At 50.5% G+C, this 26,352-nt stretch overlaps 1 protein-coding gene across 2 annotated transcripts in view; it reads left to right on the top strand.

The window, feature by feature from the left end:
• TAF4 (TATA-box binding protein associated factor 4) overlaps positions 1-26,352 on the top strand; it is an 86,341-nt gene that overhangs the window by 23,978 nt on the left and 36,011 nt on the right. For both annotated transcript variants that reach the window (XM_053574169.1, XM_053574168.1), the window contains 2 exons: positions 22,108-22,274; positions 23,404-23,523. In XM_053574169.1, the coding sequence (XP_053430144.1) occupies positions 22,108-22,274; positions 23,404-23,523 (287 nt within the window). The remainder of the gene's footprint in view (positions 1-22,107; positions 22,275-23,403; positions 23,524-26,352) is intronic.

The raw sequence follows: 26,352 nt of genomic DNA, 5'->3' as shown, positions 1-26,352 counted from the left end.
TCCGTGGCCTCACACAGCTCACAGCAACCTCCAACTCCTGGAGCTTAAGCGATTCTCTTGCCTCAGCCTCCCGAGTAGCTGGGACTACAGGCGCCCGCCACAACACCCGGCTATTCGCCTGTGTTTTTAAACTTGGGTTGTTGGGCTGGGCGCACCTGTAATCCTAGCACTCCAGGAGGCTGAAGTGGGTGAATCAGGAGCTCAGGAGTTAGCTATCAGTCTGAGCAGGAACAAGACCTCATCTCTAAAAACTAGCCAGGCATTATGGTGGGGTTGTTCTTTTTGTTATTGTTGATTTGGTAAGCGTTTGTAAAATACATTCTCCATACAACTCCTTTATCAGATAGAATTGTTTTATAGAATTTTCTTGGTCGGTGTTTGCCAGTTCATTTACCTAGTATTTTATTTTATTTATTTATTTATTTATTTATTTATTATTTTTTTTTTTTAAGTTTTGGCCAAGGGTGGGTTTGAACCCACCACCTCTGACATATAGGGCTGGCGCTCTACTCCTTGAGCCACAAGGGCTGCCCTTATTTTATTTATTTTTTGAGACAGAGTTTTACTATGTCGCCTGTGGTGTCACAGATCACAGCAACTTCAAAGTCTTGGGCTCAAGCAATCCTCTTGTCTCAGCCTCCCAAGTAGCTGGGACTACAGGCGCCCGCCACAACACCCGGCTATTTTTAGAGACAGGGTCTCACTCTTGCTGGTCTTGAACTCCTGAATTCAAGCAGTCGACCCACATTGGCCTCCCAGAGTGCTGGGATTACAGGTGTGAGCCACCTCGCCCAGTCCTGACATGTGTTTTATTTTATTTTATTTATTTATTTTTTTAATTTTGGTGAAGTTCAATGTAGCTAATTTTTTCTCTTGTGGCTTGTGCTTTTGGTATCATATCTAAGAAATTATTTCCTAATCAAGGTCACACTTATTCCTGTATTTTCCGCTTAGAATTTTTATCATTCTAGCTCTTATATTTACATCCCTGATCCATTGTCAGTTTTTATGTATGGTATAAAGTAGAGATCCAACTTCATTTTTCTTTTACATATGTGTATCTTGTTGTTCTAGCAACATTTGTTGAAAAGCCTATTCTTTTTTTTTTTTTTTTTTTTGTAGAGACAGAGTCTTACTTTATCGCCCTCGGTAGAGTGCTATGGCATCACACAGCTCACAGCAACCTCCAACTCCTGGGCTTAGACAATTCTCTTGCCTCAGCCTCCCAAGTAGCTGGGATTACAGGCGCCCACCACAACGCCTGGGTATTTGTTTTTGTTGCAGTTTGGCCGGGGCCAGGTTTGAACCTGCCACCCTTGGTATGGGGCTGGTGCCCTACCCACTGAGCCACAGGCACTGCCCTGACATGTGTTTTAAAGTACACATTTTTAGTTTTAATGGAGCCAGTTTATCAGTTTCTTTCAGAATTCTTGTTCTCTTATCAAAGAAATTTTGCCTAACCTAAGGGACAAAGACTTTCTATGTTTTTTCTTAGAATTTTTATGCTTTTAGCTCCTCTTAATCCAATTTGAGTTAATTTGGGGATACTTGTAAAGAAGGGGATTGAGATTTATCTTTTTCATGGGATACCCAGTTGTTCTAGCCCGTGTTGAAAAGACTTTCCTTTCTCTGTTTAATTATCTGGCCACCTTTGCTGACCAGGTGTGTGAGGTCTTTGGACTATGTTCCATGCTCTGCCCTCAGCGCAGAGTGACTTGCCAGTGTGGCCCCCGTGCAGTCAATCTCCAGCTCACATAGCATGAGCCTCTCTGTTCTTTTTTTCTAAAAATGTTTGGGGCTGTTTTAGTCCTTTGCATTTCATATAAGTTCTAGAATCAGCTTGTCAGTTTCTACAAAAAAGTCTGATATCTTGCTTGGGATCGTATTGAACCTATAGATCGGTTTTACGGTGACGGACGTCTTCGCATTGCTGAGTCTCTGGTCCATGAGCACAGTGTACCTCTTCCAATATTGAGGTCTTCTGGAATTTCTCTCAGCAGTTTTCAGTGTTTATGTCTTTAACATGTTTTATTACATTTATTCTTTTTTTTTTTTTTGTAGAGACAGAGTCTCACTTTATGGCCCTCGGTAGAGTGCCGTGGCCTCACCCAGCTCACAGCAACCTCCAACTCCTGGGCTTAAGCGATTCTCTTGCCTCAGCCTCCCGAGTAGCTGGGACTACAGGCGCCTGCCACAATGCCTGGCTATTTTTTGATTGCAGTTTGGCCGGGGCCGGGTTTGAACCTGCCTTTAAGTATTCATATTTTATGGTATTGATGATTGCAAAAAACAAATTCAGCCAAAATATTTATTTATTTGAGACAGAGTTTCAAGCTGTTACTCTGGGTAGAGTGCTGTGGTGTCATGGCTCGTAGCAACCTCCAACTCTTGGGCTCAAGCCATCCTTTTGTCTCAGTTTTTCTATTTGTAGTGGAGACGGGGGTCTCGATTTTGGTCAGGCTGGTCTCAAACTCCTGATCTCAAGCAATTCACCTGCCTCGGCCTCCCAAAATATTTAAAGATTGAGTGACTGGGGCAGCTCCTGTGGGCGCCGGCCACATATACCAAGGCTGGCAGGTTTGAACCCAGCCCGGGCCTGCTAAGGCAACAACGATAACTGCAACAAAAAAATAGCTGGCCATTGTGGTGGGCACCTGTAGTCCCAGCTACTTGGGAGGCTGAGGCAAGGGAATTAATTGCTTAAGCCCAAGAGTTGGAGGTTGCTGTGAGCCATGACGCTATGGCACTTTACTGTGGGTGACATAGTGAGACTCTGTCTCTAAAAAGTAAAAATAAAAAAAATAAATAAGAATGACTGAGGCCCAGGGAGCACAGACCCCCAGGAAGCCTGGAGTAAGTGGCCCTAGGTGGTCAAATGACAGTTTAGTTTGATACATTTCAGAAAGGCAGGAATTCCAGGCCAAGATGTAAGTCAGGATGTGGAAGGTGAAATTGATCCAGCCCGAAGAGGCGGGACATCTTGAAGTGGGGGCTTAGGAGTCACAGGTGGGTTTAGGGATTTTTTTCCTTTTAATTGACAAGTGGCTGAAAGAATTAAGTGTTGTCCCAAATTTGGAGTTAGTAGCAAGGAATGCTTACATTAAGGGGGTCTGCTGTCTGTCACATGATACTTGTCAGAGCCGGGTTGGAAAATAAGCCACTTTGTACTAGGTCAAAAAGACCAGTTTTAACTAGATTTTATGGTTTGTGAAGCGTGACTCCCCAGACCCCTTAGAAAGGAATTTGAACAAGACAAAGAGGGTCAGAGTTCAGTCCTCTCCCCATATACACAGCACTTGTAGAATTTCAATTTCTAGCCAGGCATGGTGGCTCATGCTTGTAATCCTACTAACCTGGGAAGCTGAGGTGGGAAGATTGCCTGAGCCAGTTTGAGAGGAGCCTGGGTAACTTGGCAAGACCTTGTCATTTAAAAAAAAAAAAAGGAAAAAAGAAAAAAATTAGCTGAGCACGGTGGCCCACAACTGTAGTTCCAAGTATTCAGGAGACTGAGGCAGGAGGATCACCTGAGCCCAGGAGTTTGAGGTTGCTGTGAGCTGTGATGCCACAGCACTCTAGCCTGGGCAACAGAGTGAGACCCTGTCTCTAAGAAATGAAAACCAAATTTCAATTTCTAACTATTTGTTGCTAGTATTTAGAAATAACAATAGCTTCTCAAAATATTGACCATATATCCTGTGACCTTGCTCAATTCATATATTGGTTCCTATAGGTTTTTTGTAGATTGCTTAGTATTCAAAGACAGTTATGCTGCCTGCAGCAAAGAGAGGTTTACTTTTGTTCTATGCACCTTTTATTTATTCTTGCCTGGTTACACCGGCTACAGCCTCCACTGTAGTGTTGAATGGAAGTAGTGAGGAGGCAGGCTTTCACCTTGTTTCTGGTCTCGAGGAGGCATCCAGCTGTCTGTTCAAGTGTGGTGTTGGCTGTAGGTTTCTCAGGAGGCCCTCTGTTAAGTTCCCTTCTGTCTCAGTCCATCTGGGCTGATAGAAGAACAATGCCGTAGACTTGGAGGCTTAAATGCAGTGGAAGTTCATTTCTCACAGTCCTGAAAGTGAAGAGGGAGACACTGGTGCGGCCGAGCACAGGGCCCAAGGAAGGGGGAAGGGAACTCCCTGGGGCCTCTTTTCCGAGGACGCTAATCCTGTTAGTGAGGGGGTTCGTTCCTTGGAGATTAGGTTTCAAGAAAATAAGGATTTTGTGTGTGTGCTGGGGGTACATTCAGTCTGTAGCACTTTCTGTTCCTAGCTTGGTGAGATTTTATATCTCAAATAGATGGTTTTGTTAAAATGCCTTTTGTCTTGTGTCAGACACGTCGATGATTTTTCTTTTTTAGTCTGTTAATATGGTGAATTAAAATGTTTAAGTTTGCATGTTAAACCATGGCGTGTTCCTAGGATAAACTGTTGGTCACAGTGTATTACCCTTTTTTTTTTGAGACAGGGTCTCACTTAGTTGCCCTGGGGTAGAATACCATGCCATCACAGCTGACAGCAACCTCAAACTCTTGGGTTGAAGCGATTCTCCTGCCTCAGCCTCCCTAGTAGCTGGGACTACAGGTGCCTGCCACAATACTTAGCTGGTTTTTAGAGACAGGGTCTCCAACTCTTGAGCTCAAGTGTTTCTCCTGGCTAGGCCTCCCAGAGTGCTGGAATTAGAGGCTTGAACCATGGCCCCTGGCCTGTATTACCCTTTTTATAGGTTGTTGCATCTCATTTGCCAAAACATGTGTGAGTCCGGGAGGGTGCTGGTGCTTCCCTGCCTCTTCTCTTGTCTTGCTTTGGCACAGAGTGAGGTCAGTGCAGCGAGTTAGCCGTCTGCTGGCAAAGTTCTGGACCGTACTTGGTGTATCAGATGTTCCAGTTCTTCAAATCTTGGGGTGTAAAATGCCGCCACAGTAATTTTCATTTCCTTTCTCTTTAATGTTAAAGAAATTGATGTCCTTACCTGTGCTAATCACTATTTGTGGGTGTCCTTCTGTGCACTGTACTGTTCTTGCCCGGTTGTCTTTTGGATTCTTTGTTTTATTAATTTATAGGAGTTCTGTACGTATTCTGTTCACTGTTTCTTTATGGGCCATCTGTGTGGGCAGGGTCTTCTAGTTTATAGCTGATCTTTTCACTGTGGGACAGAGTCTTGCTGTCACCCAGGCTGGAGGGCAGAGGTGCAGTCCCAGCTCACTGCAACCTTCAACTCCTGGGCTCAAGCGATCCTCCAGCCTCAGCCTCCTAAGTAGCTGGGACCAGGGGTGCGTGCCACCACCTTGGCTAATTATTTTTCTACTTCTGTATAGATGAGTTCTCACTAAGTTGCCCAGACTAGTCTTGAACTCCTGGCCTAAAGGGATCCTCTTCTCTGAGTCTCCCAAGTGCTAGGGTTACAGGCATTAGCCGTCCAGCTGCTTTTACTTCTTGGTGATGTCTTCTGATGGATAAAAGTTCTTGGTTTTAATGCAGTTGAATTTATTCTTTTTTAATGGTAAATATCTGTGGAATGATCTTTAAGAAGTTATTTCTAACCTCCAGGTCATGGGGATATTTTTCTATATTTTATTCTAAAATTTTAGTTTTGCTTCATCTGGAAGGTTTTTTTTTTTTTTTTGAGACAGAGTCTCAACCTGTCGCCCTGGGTAGAGTGCCGTGGCGTCATACCTCACAGCAACCTCTAACTCTTGGGCTCAAGTGATCCTCTTGCCTCAGTTTTTCTATTTTTAGTAGCGACAGGGTTTTGCTTTTTTCTCAGGCTGATCTTGAACCTGTGAGCTCAAGCTGTCCACCTGCCTTGACCTCCCAGAGTGCTAGGATTACAGGCTTGAACCACCATGCCTGGCCCATCTGGAAGTTTTTAATCTTCCTGGAATTGAATTGTGTTTGATGTGAGTTAGGGTTTCTTCTTTTTTTTCTTTTTGAGACAGAGTCTCATTTTGTCACCCTCGGTAGAGTGCTGTGGTGTCACAGCTCACAGCAACCTCAAACTCTTGGGCTCAGGTGATTCTCTTGCCTCAGCCTCCCAAGTAGCTGGGCTTACAGGCGCCTGCCACAGCACCTGGCTATTCTTAGAGACAGGGTCTTGCTCTAGCTCAGGCTGCTCTGGAACTTGTGAGCTTGGAGATCCACCCACTTTGACCTCCTAGAGTGCTGGAATTGCAGGCTGAGCCACCTAGGTTTTCCTTTTCATTTTTCTCCTGTTTGGATAAACAGGTGACCTGGCATTACTTACCTGAGCGGTACTTTCTCAGCCTGTGGTCTGCACGCCCCCCTGTAAAATTTCAGGCCCTGGGGCATCGTGCAGGCTCTGCCTCTGGGCTCTCAGTCCTAGTCTCGTGTTTGTTTGTCCTGTTGGGCCTACCAGAGGTGGTTTTCCACTTCGTACTTGGGAATTGTCTGTGCTACTCTTGGTATTTTGATCTTGCTTATAAATTTTAGAGTCAACCCCCAAGGCCCATGAAAGTCCCTGCAGGGTATTTAGAGCGGAATCATGTGGATCAGTGGATCGGTTTTGGGAGAAGTGACTTCTGTGCCATCATGTATCCCTGTCTGTGAACGTGACGTGTCCCTGTGTTCAGTCTTGTGCAGCGTCTCTCAGTCACAGTGTATCTGTATGAAAGTTTGATGTTTTTCCATATAGGTCTTGCTAACTCCGTTAGCTCCATCCTGGGGCACTCTGAGCTCATTGTGGTATTGTAAATGGCATTTCTTTTTCATTGCATTTTCTGATTCTTTGTTGATGGTGTGTTGAATCACAGTTGAATTTTGGATGTCGATTTTATTCTCAAACTCTTCTATTAAAAATGTGTTTGTGGGGGCCAGGTACCCATAATCTCAGCACTCTGGGAGGCTGAGGTAGGAGGATTGCTTGAGCTCAGGAGTTTGAGACCAAGTTGAGCCAGAGTGAGACCTTATCTCTGAAAAATAGCCAGGCATTGTGGTAGGTGCCTGTAGTCCCAGCTACTTGGGAGGCTGAGGCAAGAGGATCGCTTGGGCCCCAGAGTTTGAGGTTGCTGTGAGCTAAGATGATGCCAGGGTGACCAAGTGGGACTCTTGCTCTCAAAAAAACAAAAACAAAAAACCAAAAACCAAACATGTAATATGTAGGGAACCTATTACATGCAATTAATAGCAATTTCATTTCATTCGAGTCCTGCACCCTCAGCCCTGTCTGTCCCTGGTCGGTGGGCCTCAGAGGTCTCTACGGTGGTGTCAAGTGGCTGTGATGATGGCTGGCTGTCTTTAATTGTTTCTGATTTTAAAGAAAATGCCTCTAACGACTTAGCATCAAAGTTGCTAGTTGCAGTAGATGTTTTCAGAGATTTCTTTCAAGGTAAGGAGTTCCTTCCTGTTCCTAATTTTTTCCTAAATGTTTTTCAAGTGTTTTTTTGTTTGTGTGTCTGATATTTGTTGACTTGTTGTGAGGGGATGTTGGATTTTATCAAATGCCTTCACATTATTGAAAACCCAGCAGTGCCTCCTTGGCAGGTCCTTTTCCCTCCCTTCCCTTTCGCTTGTCCTCTGGCCTCTCCGGTACGGTACCCCCGTCTCGGCAGGCCACTCCCCTGCTTGCTTTATGGAAAGCACCGTAGCTGCCTGCTGGACGCTGAGGCCATGATGCCTCTGGCCCCCTCGCAGCCTCCCCTGCTCCTGTAGGGGCCTCAGCCCTCAGTGTGTCTTGGCTGCTGTCCTTGCCGTCGGCTTCTCAGCGCACAGGGCAGCGCCTGCACGTCTTGCTCCTGTGTCACTTCCACGCTGCTTCCTGTTCCCCAGTCTGGACCCTGGCATGTGGTCAGGAAGCTGCCCTGGCTGGCTGGCTCTTAGAGGGCTGAGCGCCTCTTCTTCCCAGCATTGATCAAGACTGATCCATCACATGGATTGATCAGCCGCATGGACTGGAAGCTCTGGAGCGCTGGTGCCCACACGCGTGAGCGCTCAGTGTGGGCCGGCTGGCGGCTTGCTGAGCACTCCAGCTGCCCAGGCCCTGGCTTTGCCACCTCCCCCGCGTTCTGAAGTGAGGCTGCCCAGCAGCTGAGTTCCTGGAGAAGTGAAGTTTTGGTGGACATCATTTAAGGGGCATACCACCTGCCAGCTGACCGCAGATTTTCTGAGGTCCTGCATAAGACAGAAAAACATTTCAAACATTTTGAAAACAAGTGGAATGATAGGGTTCATGTGAGATGTGGTTTCATGTGCCGAGAGCCTGGTTTCTGGAAGTCCGTTCTCAGCCCTGTCCTCTGCAGCTGGCTGGACACTGTGACACTCCCAGCTCCCCCACCTCTGACACACTTTCACCATCCCCTTTGGATAAAGCCACCTTAGAAGGCAGCTAACGTGCAAGGGGAGAGGTGTTTGTTGCAGGTTGTAGGTCGGAGAAGTCTGTGCTGTGAGCAGGAGAAGCTCAGGGCCTTGTCCCCTCAGAGTAGCAGAGCTGGCTGCTCACAGCAAAGGACTAGCCCTGTAGCTGACATGGGCACACCATCCAGCACTCACTAGGTGTTTCTCTGTAAGGTGGCTGCTGAAGTATACCCAGATATGTGAAGTCTTCAATTACTAGAAGACAGTCTCCACATGAGCCAGGTGCTGCTGGCTTTGGGCAGAAAAATAAAGTGGGAGCCGTGCTCAAAACAAAGGCTTGTAGGTAACTGGTAAAGGAGAGGTCTTTTCTTTTTGCCTATTGATTATGATAAAAGTCTGGAACTTCTGGCTTGGTGCCTGTAGCTCACTGGCTAGGGTGGCTAGCCACATACATAGGAGCTGGTGGGTTCAAACCCGGCTTGGCCCTGCCAAACAAAAATGACAACTACAACTAAAAAATAGCCAGGCGTTGTGGCGGGCGCCTGTAGTCCCAGCTACTTGGGAGACAGAAGTAAAAGGATCACTTGAGCCTAGGAGTCTGAGGTTGCTGTGAGCTATGATGACACCATGGCACTCTCCCCAGGGTGATGGAGTGAGACTTTTTAAAAAAAAGAGAGGGCCGGGCATGGTGGTTCACACCTGTAATCCCAGCACTCTGAGAAGCTGAGCCAGGGGGATTGCTTGAACTCAGGAGTTCAAGACCGGCCTGAGCAAGAGCGAGTTCTCATGTCTAAAAACTAGCCAGGTGTGGTAATGGATACCTGGAGTCCTAGCTACTTGGGAGGCTGAGGCAAATGGATCTCTTAAGCCCAAGAGTTTGAGATGCCAGGGCACTCTACCCAAGATGAAAAAGTGAGACTCTTTCTAAAAAAAAAAAAAAAAAAAATGCAAAATTAAAAGTTCTCTATTAAATATGCTCTATCTCAAGATGGGTACCTTGGAAGGTGACCGATGGAAGGTGGCCTGGGCAGGGCTATCTTGACTTTGCAAACTCTGGGCTTCGAGGCTGGTGGCCCTGGGGGGATGAGGGTGTGGACAGTCAGCCTGGAGTGGTCTTACCCCATGGCTTTGGATACAGGTGCCCAGAAAGACACAGGTAACCCATATGGGTTTCACAGATTTTTGACATGGGAGAAAATTAGAAATCAGTGTTGGCTACTGAAAGTTGAGTATGTAAGTAAGGGAAGGTTTCCTGGAGGTAGACGTGATAGCAGGTGGGTGAGCTGTTTACAGAGAAGTGCTACACCTTCTCTGTGACGGAAAACCTGCTGGAGGTGATGGTGAGTCGCTTCCGTTGGCTGCACCTTGTCCAGATAGAGACAAGCAGTTTTGGGTGAAACTGGGCAGGTGAAGCACAGACTGAGGAGTAAGGGACAGTCACTGGTAGGCTGTAGAGGACTGAGAGTCAGGGATTTTCGGTGAGGTGGGGCATCTTTGCTCTTTGGCCCTTTGTGGCTTTTGTGAATCACCAGATTCAACATGGCCAGTTTTTATTTAGTCTTTTTTTTTTTTAACTTGCGTCTTGCTGTTTTGCCCTGGCTGACCTCAAGCCCCTGGCATGAGAGATCCTCCCACCTCAGCCTTCAAGACATTTGTTGTTAAAGTAGATAAGACAATTATGGTTACTGGTAACTTAGGGAATTTTGGGGGGAAAATTCTCTTTTCAAAAATTGTTACTCTAAGGATGCTCATTGCAAAATTTTAGCCTGTATTTAAGTGTATAAAGTAGGGACAGCCTCCCCCTGTTCTCCAGCCTGCCCCTACGTGTGCTCTGGAGTCAGGCCTGGTCCAAAATATGTGTCCAGATACAGCCGTTCATGGGTTCAGAAAAAGCTGGAACGGACACTGCTGGGCCAGAAGAAACCTCACTACCTGCTGTTATTCGATGACTGGAAAATCATTTTAATATTTTAGGGCTGTTTTAAATTATCTACCTTTCTACACACAGAAGCAGATCTAAATTAGTCTTTTCCTTTTATGTGGCAAAGCCTCGGTCTCTACCTTTGGGTGACATGATGTCAGGGGTGCTCACGGTGTCTCTCGAGTGTCGCCTGCTCTGACCCTGCCCGAGGAGGCACAGTGTCCAGCTCCCTGGTGCTCACACGTCCTGTGACTCACTGCTGCCTGGCACAGAGGCCTTCACTGGCTCTTCTGCAGCTTCTCCTTGCTCATGTGGCCCCAGACCTCACTGGGGGCCCTGGTCCACTGCAGGCTTGCCTGGCCGCTCCTGGCGCCCACATGGCCGCTCCTGGCGCACATGCTGTGACTGTGTTCACAGCATGTCTGGTCCCTTCTGTCCAGCCCCAGGGTTGACCCTGGCCACTGTTGGTACCACCTGTTGGCATTTGTGTTCGTTCCTAAACTGTCATTCCTGGAGACCAACAGCGCATCTTACTTTACCCTTCACCCCACCCGCAAAACACAGGGCAGCGCCTGGGTTCAGGGCTGAGAGGTGGGGAGTGTGGTGTCTGTGCTCCCAGCCCTGGGCTCTGCCGAGGGCCTGTGTCCTTGGATCAGGATGCACCTCTTCACCTTGTTACCCCCCTGGCTTCCACAAGCCAAGATCACTTTACCCAAATTTGCATTTCTGGATAACAAAGTAATCCCTGCCTCTAAGAAAATATTAGTAGCATCACTTATGTATTCCTTCCCTGGGTCCTCCAGTTTCCAGCAGTTTTAAGCAAAGCGAGTAGTTTTTTTTTTTTTTTGGTAGAGACAGAGTCACACTGTACCACCCTCGGGTAGAGTGCCGTGACGTAACACGGCTCACAGCAACCTCTAACTCTTGGGCTTACACGATTCTCCTGCCTCAGCCTCCCGAGCAGCTGGGACTACAGGCGCCCGCCACAACGCCCGGCTAGTTTTTTTTTTTTTTTTTTTTGGAGAGAGAGAGTTCCACTTGGTCACCCTGGGTAGAATGCTGTGGCGTCATAGCTCACAGCAACCTCGACTCTTGGGCTCAAGTGATCCTCTTTCCTCAGCCTCCCAAGTAGCTGAGACTACAGGCGCCTACCACAATGCCCAGCTGTTTTTAGAGACAGAATCTGGCTCTTGCTCAGGCTGGTCTTGAACTTGTGAGCTCAAGCAGTCCACCTGGCTCTTCCTCCCAGAGTGCTGGGATTATAGGCGCTCGCCACGCCTGGCTCATAGCTCATTTTAATCGGTAGCTGACACAGGGGTTGGTGTTAGTGGGCTCCATGCCCCTGCCTCTGTTGAATACCATGGAGATTTAGGTGAAGTGCTTTATGGCCTCAGTGTCTTGAGCTCATTGTGGGGACAGTTTGCTGGGTGGCTCTGGAAGCCAGAGTTCTCAGTCTCTGACAGACTTTGACTTGCACCCCTGTTCTGCTGCCAGCACGACCCAGCTTAACGAGATTTGCACACATACATGCACACTCACTGTGCCCATGTAGACACGTCCACACATCAACAGTTTATTAGAAGAATAATGCCAAATGGTTATGGGGTGTCCCTGGGTTTGTGTATGTGAAAGGTCGGCCCTCTCTATACTCAAATTTCCTCTCCTGAGAATACTATATTTTTTAAACTGCGTTTGGTTGGGGGCAAAAACCACATGTAAGTGGACCCTCAAAGTTCAAACCTGTGTTGTTCAAGGGTCAACTGTGATTTTCTTAAACCCTTGTAATTTAAAGTTAACTCACATCTAAAGAGAATTTAAGGTGCTCTCATTTTTTTTAAGTTTTTACTTATTTTATTTAGAGACAGAGTCTCACTTTATCACTCTCTGTAGAGTGCTGTAGTGTCACAGCTCACAGCAACCTCCAACTCCTGGGCTCAAGTGATTCTTCTTAGCCACTTGAGCCACAGGCGCCAAGCCCACCTGGCTATTTTTTCTTGCAGTTTGGCCAGGCCTGGGTTTGAACCCGCCACCCTCAGTATATGGGGCTGGTGCCCTACTCACTGAGCCACAGGTGCTGCCCTGTCATTTTGGACGGTTATATTTGGGTCCATAAAAACCCTGGTGGGAAAGAAGGCCAGACTCTGTGGCAAGTGGGGGATGGGGGTCTGTCCTCATTGGCACCTCTGGTTGCCCAGAGCTGGTGCCAGGCCCAGGTTCCAGACCCCTGTCCAGTGCTTCAGCGAGCCCTGCCACAGGAGCAGAGCTGTGTGGAAGCCTGTGCTGTAGAGAGGTGGCTGAGCAGACAGATGGCTCAGAAACCCAACTGACTGATTTTACAGCCTGGAAAACACCCTTTAGAGAGATGTGAGTCTGGCTGGCAGGCAGGGCTCCATGGAGGAGCCCCCAGCAGCACAGTGTGGTGGGCAGTGACCCGCCAGCCAGGAGGGGAGTGGGCTGGGAGACGGCGGGGGCGGGGTGGTGGGGGCTGTTGCTTGGTCATGTTTCTTCTCTGCATGTTGCTAGAGGACAGCGGGCCCTGCCTGTTGTGCCGCCGCCGGGCGCCAGTGCTGGGCAGGGGCCAGTGCTTCGCAAACACTTGTTGATTGTACCTGATTTAGAATGTTTGTTAAGATGAAGTTAATGATTTTTTTGTAAACCAAAGAAAAAATTATTTGTTTGCCAAGTTTATTTTATACTGCTCTGAAGAAGATAGATAAATGAGACAGTCCTGCCAGGTATCTTGTGGTCTGAGGGAGAAAGGGAGACAGACGGGGAATTCCAGGGCACTTTGGTGCAGGATGGGCTGAGGTGAGCACAGGCACATGTGGTTTGCTGAACTTTTCTCGAATTCGTTCATTTGTGCACACTTAGCTTGGGGGAGAGGTGATGGTAGTTCAGACTCGAAAGTGGTGAATTGATGGGTTTAAAGGCTACTAAAGAGCTGGACTTGGTAGGGCCATGGGGACAGTGGGTGTGGCCTGAGTGTGGATGGGGAAGGGCTGCTGGCTGAGATGGGAGTCTGAGAGCAAGTCCTGCAGTGGCCACAAGGCCAGGACAGCGTGGTGGGGGCTGATGGCTACAGGGAGAGGTGTGCAGGGCCAGACCCAGGCTACGGGACAGATGGTCAGGGAGGTGGCCAGAAAGGTGGGCATGTCTCTCGAGCCTGGCAGCGTCTTGGGAAGTGGGGAGCAACCAGGAGGGTACACGTGGCTGAGGTTGAAGGCTGGCTGAGGACAGTCCGGTGGGGGTTTCCTGCAGGGGGACTCTGCCCTCAGCAGCCCCCTGTTGGGGGGCGGTTTCTGGCTCGGCTCTATGGGAGCTCTTCTCGGATGTCACTTTATTCTGGGTGTGCAGGGGACTACATCCGATTCTATGGCCATCAGTTTCTGCACATTTAACGAGAACGATGGTCCTTGAACTTCATAGTGGATTTTTAACTCACCTTTTTGTGTATTGTACACCATTTCCTACTGATTATCTTTCTTGTGTACAGGCTTCAAGGGTAAGCATTCCCTTTGAGTCACAGATGAATTAGTGAAAGAAAAAAATCATTAGTAAAATTCCCCATGGGTTGGCATTTAACTCAGCTCTAAGGTGAGCAACTGTGTATTTGTGGAGTTTGACTGAATGATGGGGGACAGTGAGTGGGCAAACTCAGTTGTAGGCTGCCTGCAGGCCCAACGGTGAGCCCCAGGATCAGAGCCCAGGGGAGAACACAGGGTGGGAAGATGCGGGGTGCATTTGGCCTGGCTCCCCACTGGCAGGGTGGCAGTCAAGAACTGGGGGTTCTGAGAGCTCGGAGCTCCGAGAGCTGGGGGCCCTGCAGCTAGGTTCTCTGTGAGGTGGGGGTTCTGCTGCTTGGGGGCTCTGCGAGCTGGGAGTTCTGCTGTGGGGGGCTCTGCAGCTAGGGACTCTGAGACCTGGGGGCTCTGCAGCTAGATTCTCTGTGAGCTGGGAGTTCTGCTGCTGGGGACTTCACAGCTGGGGGCTCTGAGAACTGGGGTCTCTGCGAGCTAGGTGCTCCTCAGCTGGAGCCGCAGAGGCTGCGTCCAGAACACTTGACGCCTTCATGGGAGGAGCACGGCCGCTGGGTCTGTTTCTTGCTGAGGCGGAGCCTGGGGTGAGTGGACTGGCAAACTGAGCATGCAGCCTCTCCACCTGCAGCTCCTGGGCGCTGCGCCATAGCAGGCTGTCTGGGGCCTGGGCCTGGGCCCGTTCCTTGTGCCTTCAGAAGAGCTAGTCCACATGTGTTAGGTTGGGAGACATGGACGTGCAAGTTTTGCTCTGAGGACCCCCTTGGGTGCCACGTCCTGGTACTGGTTGAGAGGGCAGCGTGGAGGGTGCAGCTCCAGCTCTGCCATCGGCTGACCTGGGACCCCTGTGTCACGTGGAGTCAACGCTCTTGTGCGTTGTGATAGACAGAGGTGGTAGTGCACCTGTCAGGCGGCTCCTGGCTCTCTGAAGGCCAGCAACTAGCTGCGGGGGTCAGTTATTTTAATTGGGAAGGATAGTGGAAAGAAGAAAATGTTAAATTAAAACTGTTTTCCAGGGCTGTGCCTGTGGCTCAGTCGGTGGGGCGCCGGCCCCATATACCGAGGGTGGTGGGTTCAAAACCGGCCCCGGCAAAACTGCAACCAAAAAAATAGCCGGGTGTTGTGGCGGGCGCCTGTAGTCCCAGCTACTCGGAAGGCTGAGGCAAGAGAATCGCCTAAGCCCAAGAGTTGGAGGTTGCTGTGAGCTGTGTGAGGCCACGGCACTCTACTGAGGGCCATAAAGTAAGACTCTGTCTCTACAAAAAAAAAAAAATAACTGTTTTCCATTATTTTTGGAGCAGTATCTTTTTCTACGGACTGTGTGTGTGTTTGAAGAGCTTTCTCCATGTATCATTGACATGCAATACACTCTTATGTATTGTGCAGGCCAGCGAGGCCACTCCCACAGTCAGGATGGTGGACATCTGTCCCGGGTACCGCCTCATGCCCTCCCCTCACCTGCTCTCTGTCCCTGCAGGTGATAGGCGTGTTCTGAGTTGGGTGTGGGTGGACTCGCGGTGGCCAGATCTTCCTCTGGCTTCTACACTCAGCACCGTCACTTGAGATCATCCTGTGTGTGTCTGTAGTTCACCCGGTGTTCTGCACTCAGCACCGTCACTTGAGATCGTCACGTGTGTGTCTGTAGTTCACCCGGTGTTCTACACTCAGCATGGTCATGAGATCATCATGTGTGTGTCTATAGTTCACCCGGTGTTCTACACTCAGCACGGTCATGAGATCATCATGTGTGTGTCTGTAGTTCACCCGGTGTTCTACACTCAGCACGGTCACTTGAGATCATCATGTGTGTGTCTGTAGTTCACCCGGTGTTCTACACTCAGCACGGTCATGAGATCATCATGTGTGTGTCTGTAGTTCACCCGGTGTTCTACACTCAGCACGGTCATGAGATCGTCATGTGTGTGTCTGTAGTTCACCCGGTGTTCTACACTCAGCACGGTCATGAGATCGTCATGTGTGTGTCTGTAGTTCACCCGGTGTTCTACACTCAGCACGGTCATGAGATCATCCTGTGTGTGTCTGTAGTTCACCCGGTGTTCTGCACTCAGCACCGTCACTTGAGATCGTCACGTGTGTGTCTGTAGTTCACCCGGTGTTCTACACTCAGCACGGTCATGAGATCATCATGTGTGTGTCTGTAGTTCACCCGGTGTTCTACACTCAGCACGGTCATGAGATCGTCATGTGTGTGTCTATAGTTCACCCGGTGTTCTACACTCAGCACGGTCATGAGATCATCATGTGTGTGTCTGTAGTTCACCCGGTGTTCTACACTCAGCACGGTCATGAGATCATCATGTGTGTGTCTGTAGTTCACCCGGTGTTCTACACTCAGCACGGTCATGAGATCATCATGTGTGTGTCTATAGTTCACCCGGTGTTCTACACTCAGCACGGTCACTTGAGATCATCATGTGTGTGTCTGTAGTTCACCCGGTGTTCTACACTCAGCACGGTCATGAGATCATCATGTGTGTGTCTGTAGTTCACCCGGTGTTCTACACTCAGCACGGTCATGAGATCGTCATGTGTGTGTCTGTAGTTCACCCGGTGTTCTACACTCAGCACGGTCATGAGATCGTCATGTGTGTGTCTGTAGTTCACCCGGTGTTCTACACTCAGCACGGTCATGAGATCGTCATGTGTGTGTCTGTAGTTCACCCGGTGTTCTACACTCAGCACGGTCATGAGATCGTCATGTGTGTGTCTGTAGTTCACCCGGTGTTCTACACTCAGCACCGTCACGTGAGATCGTCACGTGTGTGTCTGTAGTTCACCCGGTGTTCTACACTCAGCACCGTCACTTGAGATCGTCACGTGTGTGTCTGTAGTTCACCCGGTGTTCTACACTCAGCACGGTCATGAGATCATCATGTGTGTGTCTGTAGTTCACCCGGTGATCTACACTCAGCACGGTCATGAGATCATCATGTGTGTGTCTGTAGTTCACCCGGTGTTCTACACTCAGCACGGTCACTTGAGATCATCACGTGTGTGTCTGTAGTTCACCCGGTGTTCTACACTCAGCACGGTCACTGGAGATCATCATGTGTGTGTCTGTAGTTCACCTGGTGTTCTACACTCAGCACGGTCATGAGATCATCACGTGTGTGTCTGTAGTTCACCCGGTGTTCTACACTCAGCACAGTCATGAGATCATCATGTGTGTGTCTGTAGTTCACCCGGTGTTCTACACTCAGCACTGTCACTTGAGATCGTCACGTGTGTGTCTGTAGTTCAGCCGGTGTTCTACACTCAGCACGGTCATGAGATCATCATGTGTGTGTCTGTAGTTCACGCGGTGTTCTACACTCAGCACGGTCACTTGAGATCATCATGTGTGTGTCTGTAGTTCACCCGGTGTTCTACACTCAGCACGGTCATGAGATCATCATGTGTGTGTCTGTAGTTCACCCGGTGTTCTACACTCAGCACGGTCATGAGATCATCATGTGTGTGTCTGTAGTTCACCCGGTGTTCTACACTCAGCACGGTCATGAGATCATCATGTGTGTGTCTGTAGTTCACCCGGTGTTCTACACTCAGCACGGTCATGAGATCATCATGTGTGTGTCTGTAGTTCACCCGGTGTTCTACACTCAGCACCGTCACGTGAGATCGTCACGTGTGTGTCTGTAGTTCACCCGGTGTTCTACACTCAGCACCGTCACTTGAGATCGTCACGTGTGTGTCTGTAGTTCACCCGGTGTTCTACACTCAGCACGGTCACTTGAGATCATCATGTGTGTGTCTGTAGTTCACCCGGTGTTCTACACTCAGCACGGTCACTGGAGATCATCATGTGTGTGTCTGTAGTTCACCTGGTGTTCTACACTCAGCACGGTCATGAGATCATCACGTGTGTGTCTGTAGTTCACCCGGTGTTCTACACTCAGCACGGTCATGAGATCATCATGTGTGTGTCTGTAGTTCACCCGGTGTTCTACACTCAGCACTGTCACTTGAGATCGTCACGTGTGTGTCTGTAGTTCAGCCGGTGTTCTACACTCAGCACGGTCATGAGATCATCATGTGTGTGTCTGTAGTTCACCCGGTGTTCTACACTCAGCACTGTCACTTGAGATCGTCACGTGTGTGTCTGTAGTTCAGCCGGTGTACTTCCAGGCTTTCCCAGAACAGACTGTATCAGAAATTACTCATCTTTGCGTCTGTGGGGTGTGTCAGGGCTGTTTCCCATTGTAGGATGTCATGTATGAGTCTTTGTTGTCTCTGGGTAGGTGCTGGGCACTGGAATGGCTGGGTCCACAGTCCGGTGTGCTCGATTCCTGAGAAGCTGCGGGAGGGGTGGGGTGCGTTGAGTCCCCAGAGCGTGTGAGAGCTTTGGCTCCTGCCTGTGCTGGATGGTGAGCACTTGGCTTTGTGCTTTTGGCTGTTGTAGTGGGTGTGCGATGGAAATGCTGTGGGTCTGATTTGCATTTCCCTCACGACTGCTGACGCTGAGCCTCTGTCCTGTCCTTATTTGTGTATGTTTGTTTTCTTGGTGAAGTGGAGTACCTGTTCAGATCTGTTGCCTACTTTTCTGTATTGGTTTTTTTTTTTTTTTTTTTTTTTGGTAGAGACAGAGTCTCACTTTTTCGCCCTTGGTAGAGTGCTGTAGCATCACAGCTCACAGCAACCTCCAGCTCTTGGGCTTAGGTGATCCTCCTGCCTCAGCCTCCCAAGTAGCTGGGACCACAGGTGCCCACCACAACGCCCGGCTATTTATTTGTTGCAGTTTGGCCGGGCCGGGTTTGAATCCGCCACCCTTGGTATATGGGGCCGGCGCACTGCTCACTGAGCCACAGCACTGCCCTCTGTATTTTTCTTTATTTTCTTGTTGAGCTTTGAGAATTCTGTAACTATTCTGTATGCGAGTCCTTCAGTAGACACATGCTTTCTGTGGAGTCTCTCATCCATGCCTGCCCTCTCGTTCTCTTGGCAGTGTTTTTTATTTTTATTTATTTCTTTATTTAGAGACAGAGTCTCACTCCATCGCTCAGGCTAGAGTGCATCATAGCTCACAACATTCTCAGACTCCTCGGCTCAAGCGATCCTCCTGCCTCAGCCTTCCAAGTAGCTGGGACTATAACCACCCACCATAACGCCTGATTATTTACTTTATTTTTAGTAGAAATGGGCTCTCACTTTGCTCAGGCTGGTCTATAACTTCTAAGCTCAAGAGATCCTCCTGCCTCGGCCTCCCAGAGTCCCGGCAGGGGCTCACTGTGCAGGCAGGCCACCTGGCCCCCCGGAACCAGTGTCCCATGTGTTTGGAAGGCACTGGTGCCCTGTTCTGTGTCCATGTAGCTAGAGGGCTGTGGGCGTGGGGTGCTGGTTCCCCTTGGTGGAGGGTTTGCTTCTCCTTCCTGGGAGTGCTGAGGGTTCCTCTTCTGCTCCATAGACTGACCTGCAGTACCCCGGTGTGTATTCTGCTGGACCCGCTGGGCTGCTCCCTCAAGGGAGTGGGCCCTTTCCCTCAAGGGAGTGGGCCCTTGTCTCTGGAGCCGTTGAAAGCGAGCGCTCCTTCCCGCCTCTCCTGGAGTTCTCTTGACCACCTGTTGGATCTTTGAGATTGAGCCTTCACGTTTTCTCATCATTTCTTCCCAGTTCTTTTTTTTTTTTTTTTTCTCTCCATAGTGTTTTCTGGGAGGATGTTTCAGCTACATGCTCTGCTAATCTGTGAATTTTTGACTGTCATAAAGCATATTCTTTGTAGTTTTAAAGGGGATTTCTTGTCTGTGTCTGTCAGTTCATGTTCTGTTTTCTGGGTTTGTGTTGGGCTCCGGGTAGCTAGAGGTCTGTGGCCAATGGCCACAGAGGAGGGGCTGTTACTGAGTCGTGACCCTGATGGTGAGGCCGGACCAGACAGTACGAAACACTCAGGAAGGCTGAAGAAACTGGACAAATGTTATAAATGGAGAGTTTAGGCTCAGCGCTGAAGCTCAGCGGTTAGGGTGCCAGCCACATACACTGGAGTTGGGGGGGTTCGAATCCAGCCCTGGCCTGCCAAACAACAACTGCAACCAAAAAATAGCCGGGCATTGTGGCAGGTGCCTGTAGTCCCAGCTACTTGGGAGGCTGAGGCAAGAGAATCACTTGAGCCCAAGAGTTTGAGGTTGCTGTGAGCTATGACGCCACGCACTCTACCAAGGGTGACATAGTGAACTGTCTCAGAAAAAAAAAAAACAAAGTAGGAGTTTAACTTCCTAGAAAATAAAACCAGCAGGAGTTGGAAATGGAGTGGATAGGAGCTAGTTAGTGGGTTGGGGACATGTTTCCACACCAAGTCGGCCAGAGAACCACCAGGAGGAAAGTTGGAGTCGAGAGGCTGCAGGGCCAGAAGAGGACCAGCCCTGACAGAGGGGAAGAGGCCCTCAGCCTGTCCTACTTGGGCTGGGCTTGGATTCCAAGCTGATGAAAGCCCTGACTTCGGAAGAGGTAAAGGTGAACCCTTCTGGGGACTATGCCTTTGAGCCAGGCCACACACGAGTGCCCCAGACAGAGCTGATCTACAGGGATGCCCTCCTCAGGGAGCTGACGTAGGGCACACAGGTGGGAATTGGAGACCCAGGAGTGGAGCGGTGCGTTATCATGTAAGAGCGGGCAGATTTGAAAATGAAGCAGATAGAAGTTCTAAAGTGTGGATGAAATTAGAACTCAGTGGACAGACGACAGAGCCCAGTAGGTGGCAGCCACAGAGAGAATCTGGCTGCTGGAAGCAGAGCCGAGCAGGTGTCCCCAGATGGTGAGGCGCACGGCTGTGGCAGAGCTCTGGCACCACTGTCTTGTGAGTGTGCCAGGGACACAGGTGCCCAGCCTCACTGAGGAGGGCGGCTGGAGTTTACCTGTGTGTGTGAAGTTCATGACTCAGCTGTCCTTAAAGAAGCAAGACCCCTGGTCTGTGCTGACCTGAGCACCGCCTGGCCTGGCGAGTCCTTGTGGGGCTGGGTTGTGCTCTCACTGGCTCCTGCCCAGCGGGGGTGGTCTGTGCTGACCTGAGCACCGCCTGGCCTGGCGAGCATGCAGCTGCAGCACTGAACAGAGACTCGTGTCTGTGCCGGAGCCCGGGGGCCTGGGGGCCTTTCTCTTGTCGGCTCAATCACAAGCTCCCAGGTTTGGGGAAATTTCAGCAGAATATTTGAAGCAGCTGGGTTTTCTTTCTTTTTTTTTTTTTTTATTTCATCATGGTTTAGCTTGAAAGGGATGTTTGGAGGGAACTTTTCTCAATGAACGTAAATGTGGTTCATTTGGATCAAGAATTTTAGATGTTAGCCCAGAGAGAGGTTTCTCTGTTATTTCTTAAATCACGATGGGTTTTGAAAGAGCCTGGAGCCCGAGGTTGCTCTGAGGCTTGGGTCTCCCAGAGGAGGAGGCCTGTGTTCACTTGCCGGGAGGACCAACAGGAGGTTTTCAGGGCTCACATTTTGAGAGTGTTGTTTCCAATCACCCTAATGGGGAGGCTTCGAGCAGCTGCACAATGCAGGGCCCCTGGGCATCTCCGTGGCTTAGGTGCATGTGGACATGGGGGCTGTGTCATCTTTCTCCTTCTTGCTTGGACCTCTGCTGGGCTTCACTTGCGGGAGGCTGTGGTATACAGCTTCCTCCTACAGCCTCCTCACTGCCTCTGTCTTAAAAGTTATGTAGTTGCGTTACTGTTTCTAATGGAGTTTTTGATATAATTGGTTTCTGTGTTGTGAAGCTGAACCTGTCGCCAAGCCTGACTGGTAGGATTTGCTCTCCTGTGATTTAGCCAAAGAGCCACAGATGGCGCTGGGCCCCTCCTGCCACAGAGCAGGGCGCCGCTCTGTGGATGTCCCAGATCGAGGTGTGGACCACGCTGCCCACCCCCACCAGAGGGGTGTCCCCATTGGGAATAGAACAGGCCACTGTCTTCTGTTTGGTTTGCACATCCCAGGACACAGGGTGGGGAAACCTTTTGTGTGTGGGCAGAGATGGTTGTGTCCCTAGGCTCTGGCCCAGCCCCGTGGCCTGTGCGAAGAGCCGGCCCCTGGCTGGTGAGAAGTGGGACGCCCGGGCTGGGGTGGGGTAGTGTGTGGACGGCAGCAGTTAATACGTGGCCTTGCCACTTGTCTTATAAGGGGAAGGCTGATTACTGTTCTGAGTCCAGGCTCTTCTAACAGCCTGCGGCAGCCCTTTCATCCTGTCCACCATCTCTATAGGAAAGTGTTTTGAGGCTGGTGAATTCATGTGTTGTCTGACTTGTCATGTTTTCTTCTCACAGCTGCCAGCTTCCCTGAGTAAGGCCAGGGCCTTCGTCAGTACTTTGGGGTGGGGTGTGTTTCCTGACACCAGGCCCCTCTGTCCCCAGGAATGGTCCTCGTGCGGAGTGAGAACGGGCAGCTGCTGATGATCCCTCAGCAGGCTTTGGCCCAGATGCAGGCCCAGGCCCATGCCCAGGCCCAGCCTCAGACCACCATGACTCCCCGCCCTGCCACCCCCACCAGCGCCCCTCCTGTCCAGATCTCCACCGTACAGGTGAGTGCATGCGTGTGCTGGCAAGGGACAGTCCCAGAACTTGCAGTCCATCCCCCTGCCTGAGGCCACCTCCACCTTGTAGGCTACTGGGGAGGTCTGCAAGGGCCAGGTGCATCTGTGTGACCTGGAGGTCCAGGGATGTTGGGTCACCTTGGTGGCAGGGTGTTGGGGGAGCCAGCTCCCAGAGCTGGTGCTCACTAAAGCCACCTGCCTGGGGTTGGAGCAAATGCTCCAGGGTTGGCTGCCCCAGCTCGAGCCTGGCCCCTTCCCTTGGCTCCCTGAGCTCAAGTGATCCTCCCAAGTAGCCAGGACTACAAGTGTAAACCACCAGACCCACACATTGTTCTATTTTTGGGAGAGATGGGTTCTCACTCTTGCTTAGACTGGTCTCTAACTCCTGAGCTCAAGTGGTCCTCTCGCCTTGGCCTCCCAGAATGCTGGGATCCTGGGCATGAGCCATTGTGCCCACCCTCCATGTTCTGAGCTATTGGCAGGTTAGCAACCACAGTGAAGATTAAAATGATCTTGACCACTTGCTTCTCCAGGAAGGAGGAGTCTTGCTTCCATAGACTGGAGAAGGTGGAGGCAGCACAGAGCAGTGTCCTCAAGTCTTGTGGTGTCACTGAGTGGACGCAGCAGGTGGCACCTGGGGCTTTGCTTGAGTGGTGGCCTCCTGTTACCAATGGGCGCTGGCCCCTCGTTACCAATGGGCGCTGGCCCCTCCTCAGGCCGGCCTCACTTCAGCAGGCTCAGGGCATCTTCCCTCTTCCTGCTGCCTTGCTTTCCTTCCACCAGCTGCGCAGGCCCTTTGCCCCAGGGCAAGTCTGCTTGTGCTCCCCTCCCTTTTTAGTGCTTGTTAACAGGATGACAAGCAGCAGAGCAAGGGCAGGTTTCCAGACACCTGTATTCTTTGAAAGAAAGCTTAGTATTTTTATTACAGTACATGAAGAGATTTCTTACTTAAGAAAACTTCCAACTTAGGGTGACTTGCTGGAAAACTGCGAGTAAGCGTGTGGAACTACCTGAGTAGACTAGTTAGTTGGTGTTTAAGTGTTGACTTTCATGTCCAGTGGGTGGGGAAGTCCTTTGACAGGTAGCTTGTGTTTGATGACTCTTCCTTGTCTTTCAGGCACCTGGGACGCCAATCATTGCCCGGCAGGTGACCCCGACTGCCATAATTAAGCAAGTGTCTCAGGCACAGACAACGGTGCAGCCCACCAGCACGCTGCAGCGCTCACCTGGGGTCCAGGTGAGGAAGGCGGCTCCGTGGTCTGAGGCCACAGGGCCTGCAAAGCGCAGTTTCTCTCTTACACAGGCGTCAGGCTTTGTGAGCTTTTATGCTGGATACCGAGTTGAATTCTGGGAGGAAGTTTCTCCACGACAAAGCTGCTTTTGCTCTGGCAACCAGCACAGGGTAGATCAAGGTTTCTTTTTCTTTAAAGCCACTCAGAATTTAATACCAGCAGCACTTATTAAAACTTCCTACTATGCCAGAGAATAATTAAAGATACTACCTTATAAATATTTGATATGAGGCGTCTCTGAAGCAGAAGGTGGCCACAGTGAGGGTAACTCAGGTCTGTGCACATGAGGCCTTGGCAGTGACTGTGGTGACAGCGTCAGACCGCCCCAGGCATCCTTCCCATGGCTCTGTTCGTGTTCACTTGTTTAATTCTTGCAAGGCTGAGTGAGGGCAGCGCTGTTGTTCATCTTCCTCTCACTGATGGGGCGTTTAGAGATGAGCTGAAGGAGCATCTGAAACTGGCCCCTGGTCTGGCTGCCAGCACTCTGGCCACCTCCCTGTGGCCAGTGCCCTTCGCCAGCAACAAAACCTTAGCTGTAGAATGTTCCGTGTCAACCCTGTGGCTTGGTTTTATCCTCAAATAGTGTTTTAAGCTGTGAGAGGGGAGAATGTTCTGGGACAGGTGCTGGGGCTCCTGACAGCTCAGCCTGGGGCCTACAAAGCCACGGAGGAGAACTGTGCATCTGCCAGTGGTCCCTCTGTTACAGAGGGGGCAGCGGGGTCCATGAGGGGGCAGGCCGGCGGGTGAGGAGACAGACCTGGCCTGGGAGGACACACTTCCTAGCAAGAGAAGATACACCTGGCTCCAGAGGGCACATCTGGCCAAGGGCGACATACCTGGGCAGGAGAGCGGCCTTCTCTGGGCAATCAAGTGGAGGTGGAAGCAGCTGGGACCAAAGCAGTTCCAGGCTTTGGTGAGCTCCTGTTAGAACACAATCTCTGGGGCTCGGCGCCTAAAGCTCAGTGGCTAGGGGGCCAGGGTTCGAACCTAGCCTGGGCCTGCCAAACAACGACAACTGCACCAAAAAGTAGCGGGGCGTTGTGGTGGGTGCCTGTAGTCCCAGCTACTTGGGAGGCTGAGGCAAGAGAATCACTTAAGTCCAAGAGTTCGAGGTTGCTGTGATCTGTGACGCCACAGCACTCTACTTGGGGTGACACAGTGAGACTCTGTCTCAAAAAAAGATTTAAAAAGAGGAACATGGTCTCTGGAGCCATGTTCGAATGATGACGAATCACCTGATGACGAATCACCTGCCGTGTGGCAGGCGCTCGCCTGGTTGCCTGCTGAGTGGTCCCGAGTCCTCACGCAGTTCTGTGGGAAACTGGCTGAGTGGGGGGCAGGGCACTCCAGGGGCAGCCTGGCTCTGGGCTTCCCACTCTCACTGGGTCTTGTCTGGCCTTGGGCGGCTGTGGCAGAGCAGCTCTGTCTGAGTAAATGTCTGGATTTTGAGTGTACAGTGATTTTCCTGAGAGGGTAGTGAGGTTCATAGTCAAGTTTTTGCATCAAACTTAGTGGAAGATAAATTTATCAAATAGGTGGACACCATCTTGATGTTAGCCTAGGTGAAATACGTACTCACAGGCTAGCTCCATAGAAGTAAATGTAAGGAATACATTTTGATGAGAAAATTCCCAAAGGGGGGATGTGTCCTGGGTGCTCCTGGGGTTCAGAGCAGCCCTCTGCCCGCCTGCTTTGGCGTGGAGGTGGCAGCCCTGTGCCTGCCTGCTCCAAGGCGACAGCCCTATGCCCGCCTGCTCCAAGGCAACAGCCTTGTGCCCCCTGCTCTGGGCGACAGCCCTGTGCCCACCTGCTCTGAGGTGGAGGTGGTGGCCCTGTGCCCCCTGCTCTGAGGTAAAGGCCCTGTGCTCCCTGCTCTGAGGTAACGGCCCTGTGCCCGCCTGCTCCCAGGTGACGGCCCTGTGCCCGCCTGCTCCGAGGTGACGACCTTGTGCCCACCTGCTCTGAGGTGGAGGCGGCAGCCCTGTGGCCCCTGCTCCGAGGTAACAGCCCTGTGCCCACCTGCTCCAAGGTGGTGGCCCTGTGCCCTCCTCCTCTGAGGTGGAGGCGGCAGCCCTGTGGCCCTTGCTCCGAGGCGGCAGCTCAGCTTGTCCTTCCAGGTCTTCATTTGAGGTGTTTTTTCAGACATTTCTCAGTCTCACAGTGATGCGTAAGGCTGTGACACGTGTGTAGGTGAAAGGCCACATAGACGTGGAGGAGATAGCCACTGCCCCTCCCCACCCTGGCCCTCCTACGCTGTGCCTGGTCTTTGCAGCTCTCCATACCTCAGCAGGTCCACAGGAATTGGGATGAGCCTACCTTTCACTTTCAGAAGTTGCAGGAAACAAGTGTTTAAAAAATTGGAGACAGAAAATGTTGATGGCTAGATTTATAAACTAGGAAAGTATTTTTTTTTTTTGAGACAGAGCCTCAAGCTGTTGCCCTGGGTAGAGTGTTGTGGCATCACAACTCACAGCAACCTCCAACTCGTGGGCTCAAGTGATTCTCCTGCCTCCGCCTCCCAAGTAGCTGGGACTACAGGCACCCGCCACAATGCCCAGCTATTTTTTGGTTGCAGCTGTCATTGTTGTTTGGCGGCCAGGCTGGATTTGAACCCGCCAGCTCAGGTGTATGTGGCTGGTGCCTTAGCCGCTTGAGCCACAGGTGCCAAGCCAAACTAGGAAACTATTAATTAAAAAAATCAATAGTTTGCATCCTGATTATTTGTGTAAGATACAAATGTTAGGAATTGGACTAAGGGCCAGTAGTTTGGGTTG

The sequence above is a fragment of the Nycticebus coucang genome, chromosome 21 (genome assembly GCF_027406575.1).
Source record: "Nycticebus coucang isolate mNycCou1 chromosome 21, mNycCou1.pri, whole genome shotgun sequence".
NCBI classification, from domain to species: Eukaryota; Metazoa; Chordata; class Mammalia; order Primates; family Lorisidae; genus Nycticebus; species Nycticebus coucang.
This window is presented reverse-complemented; position numbering and strand designations above follow the sequence as displayed.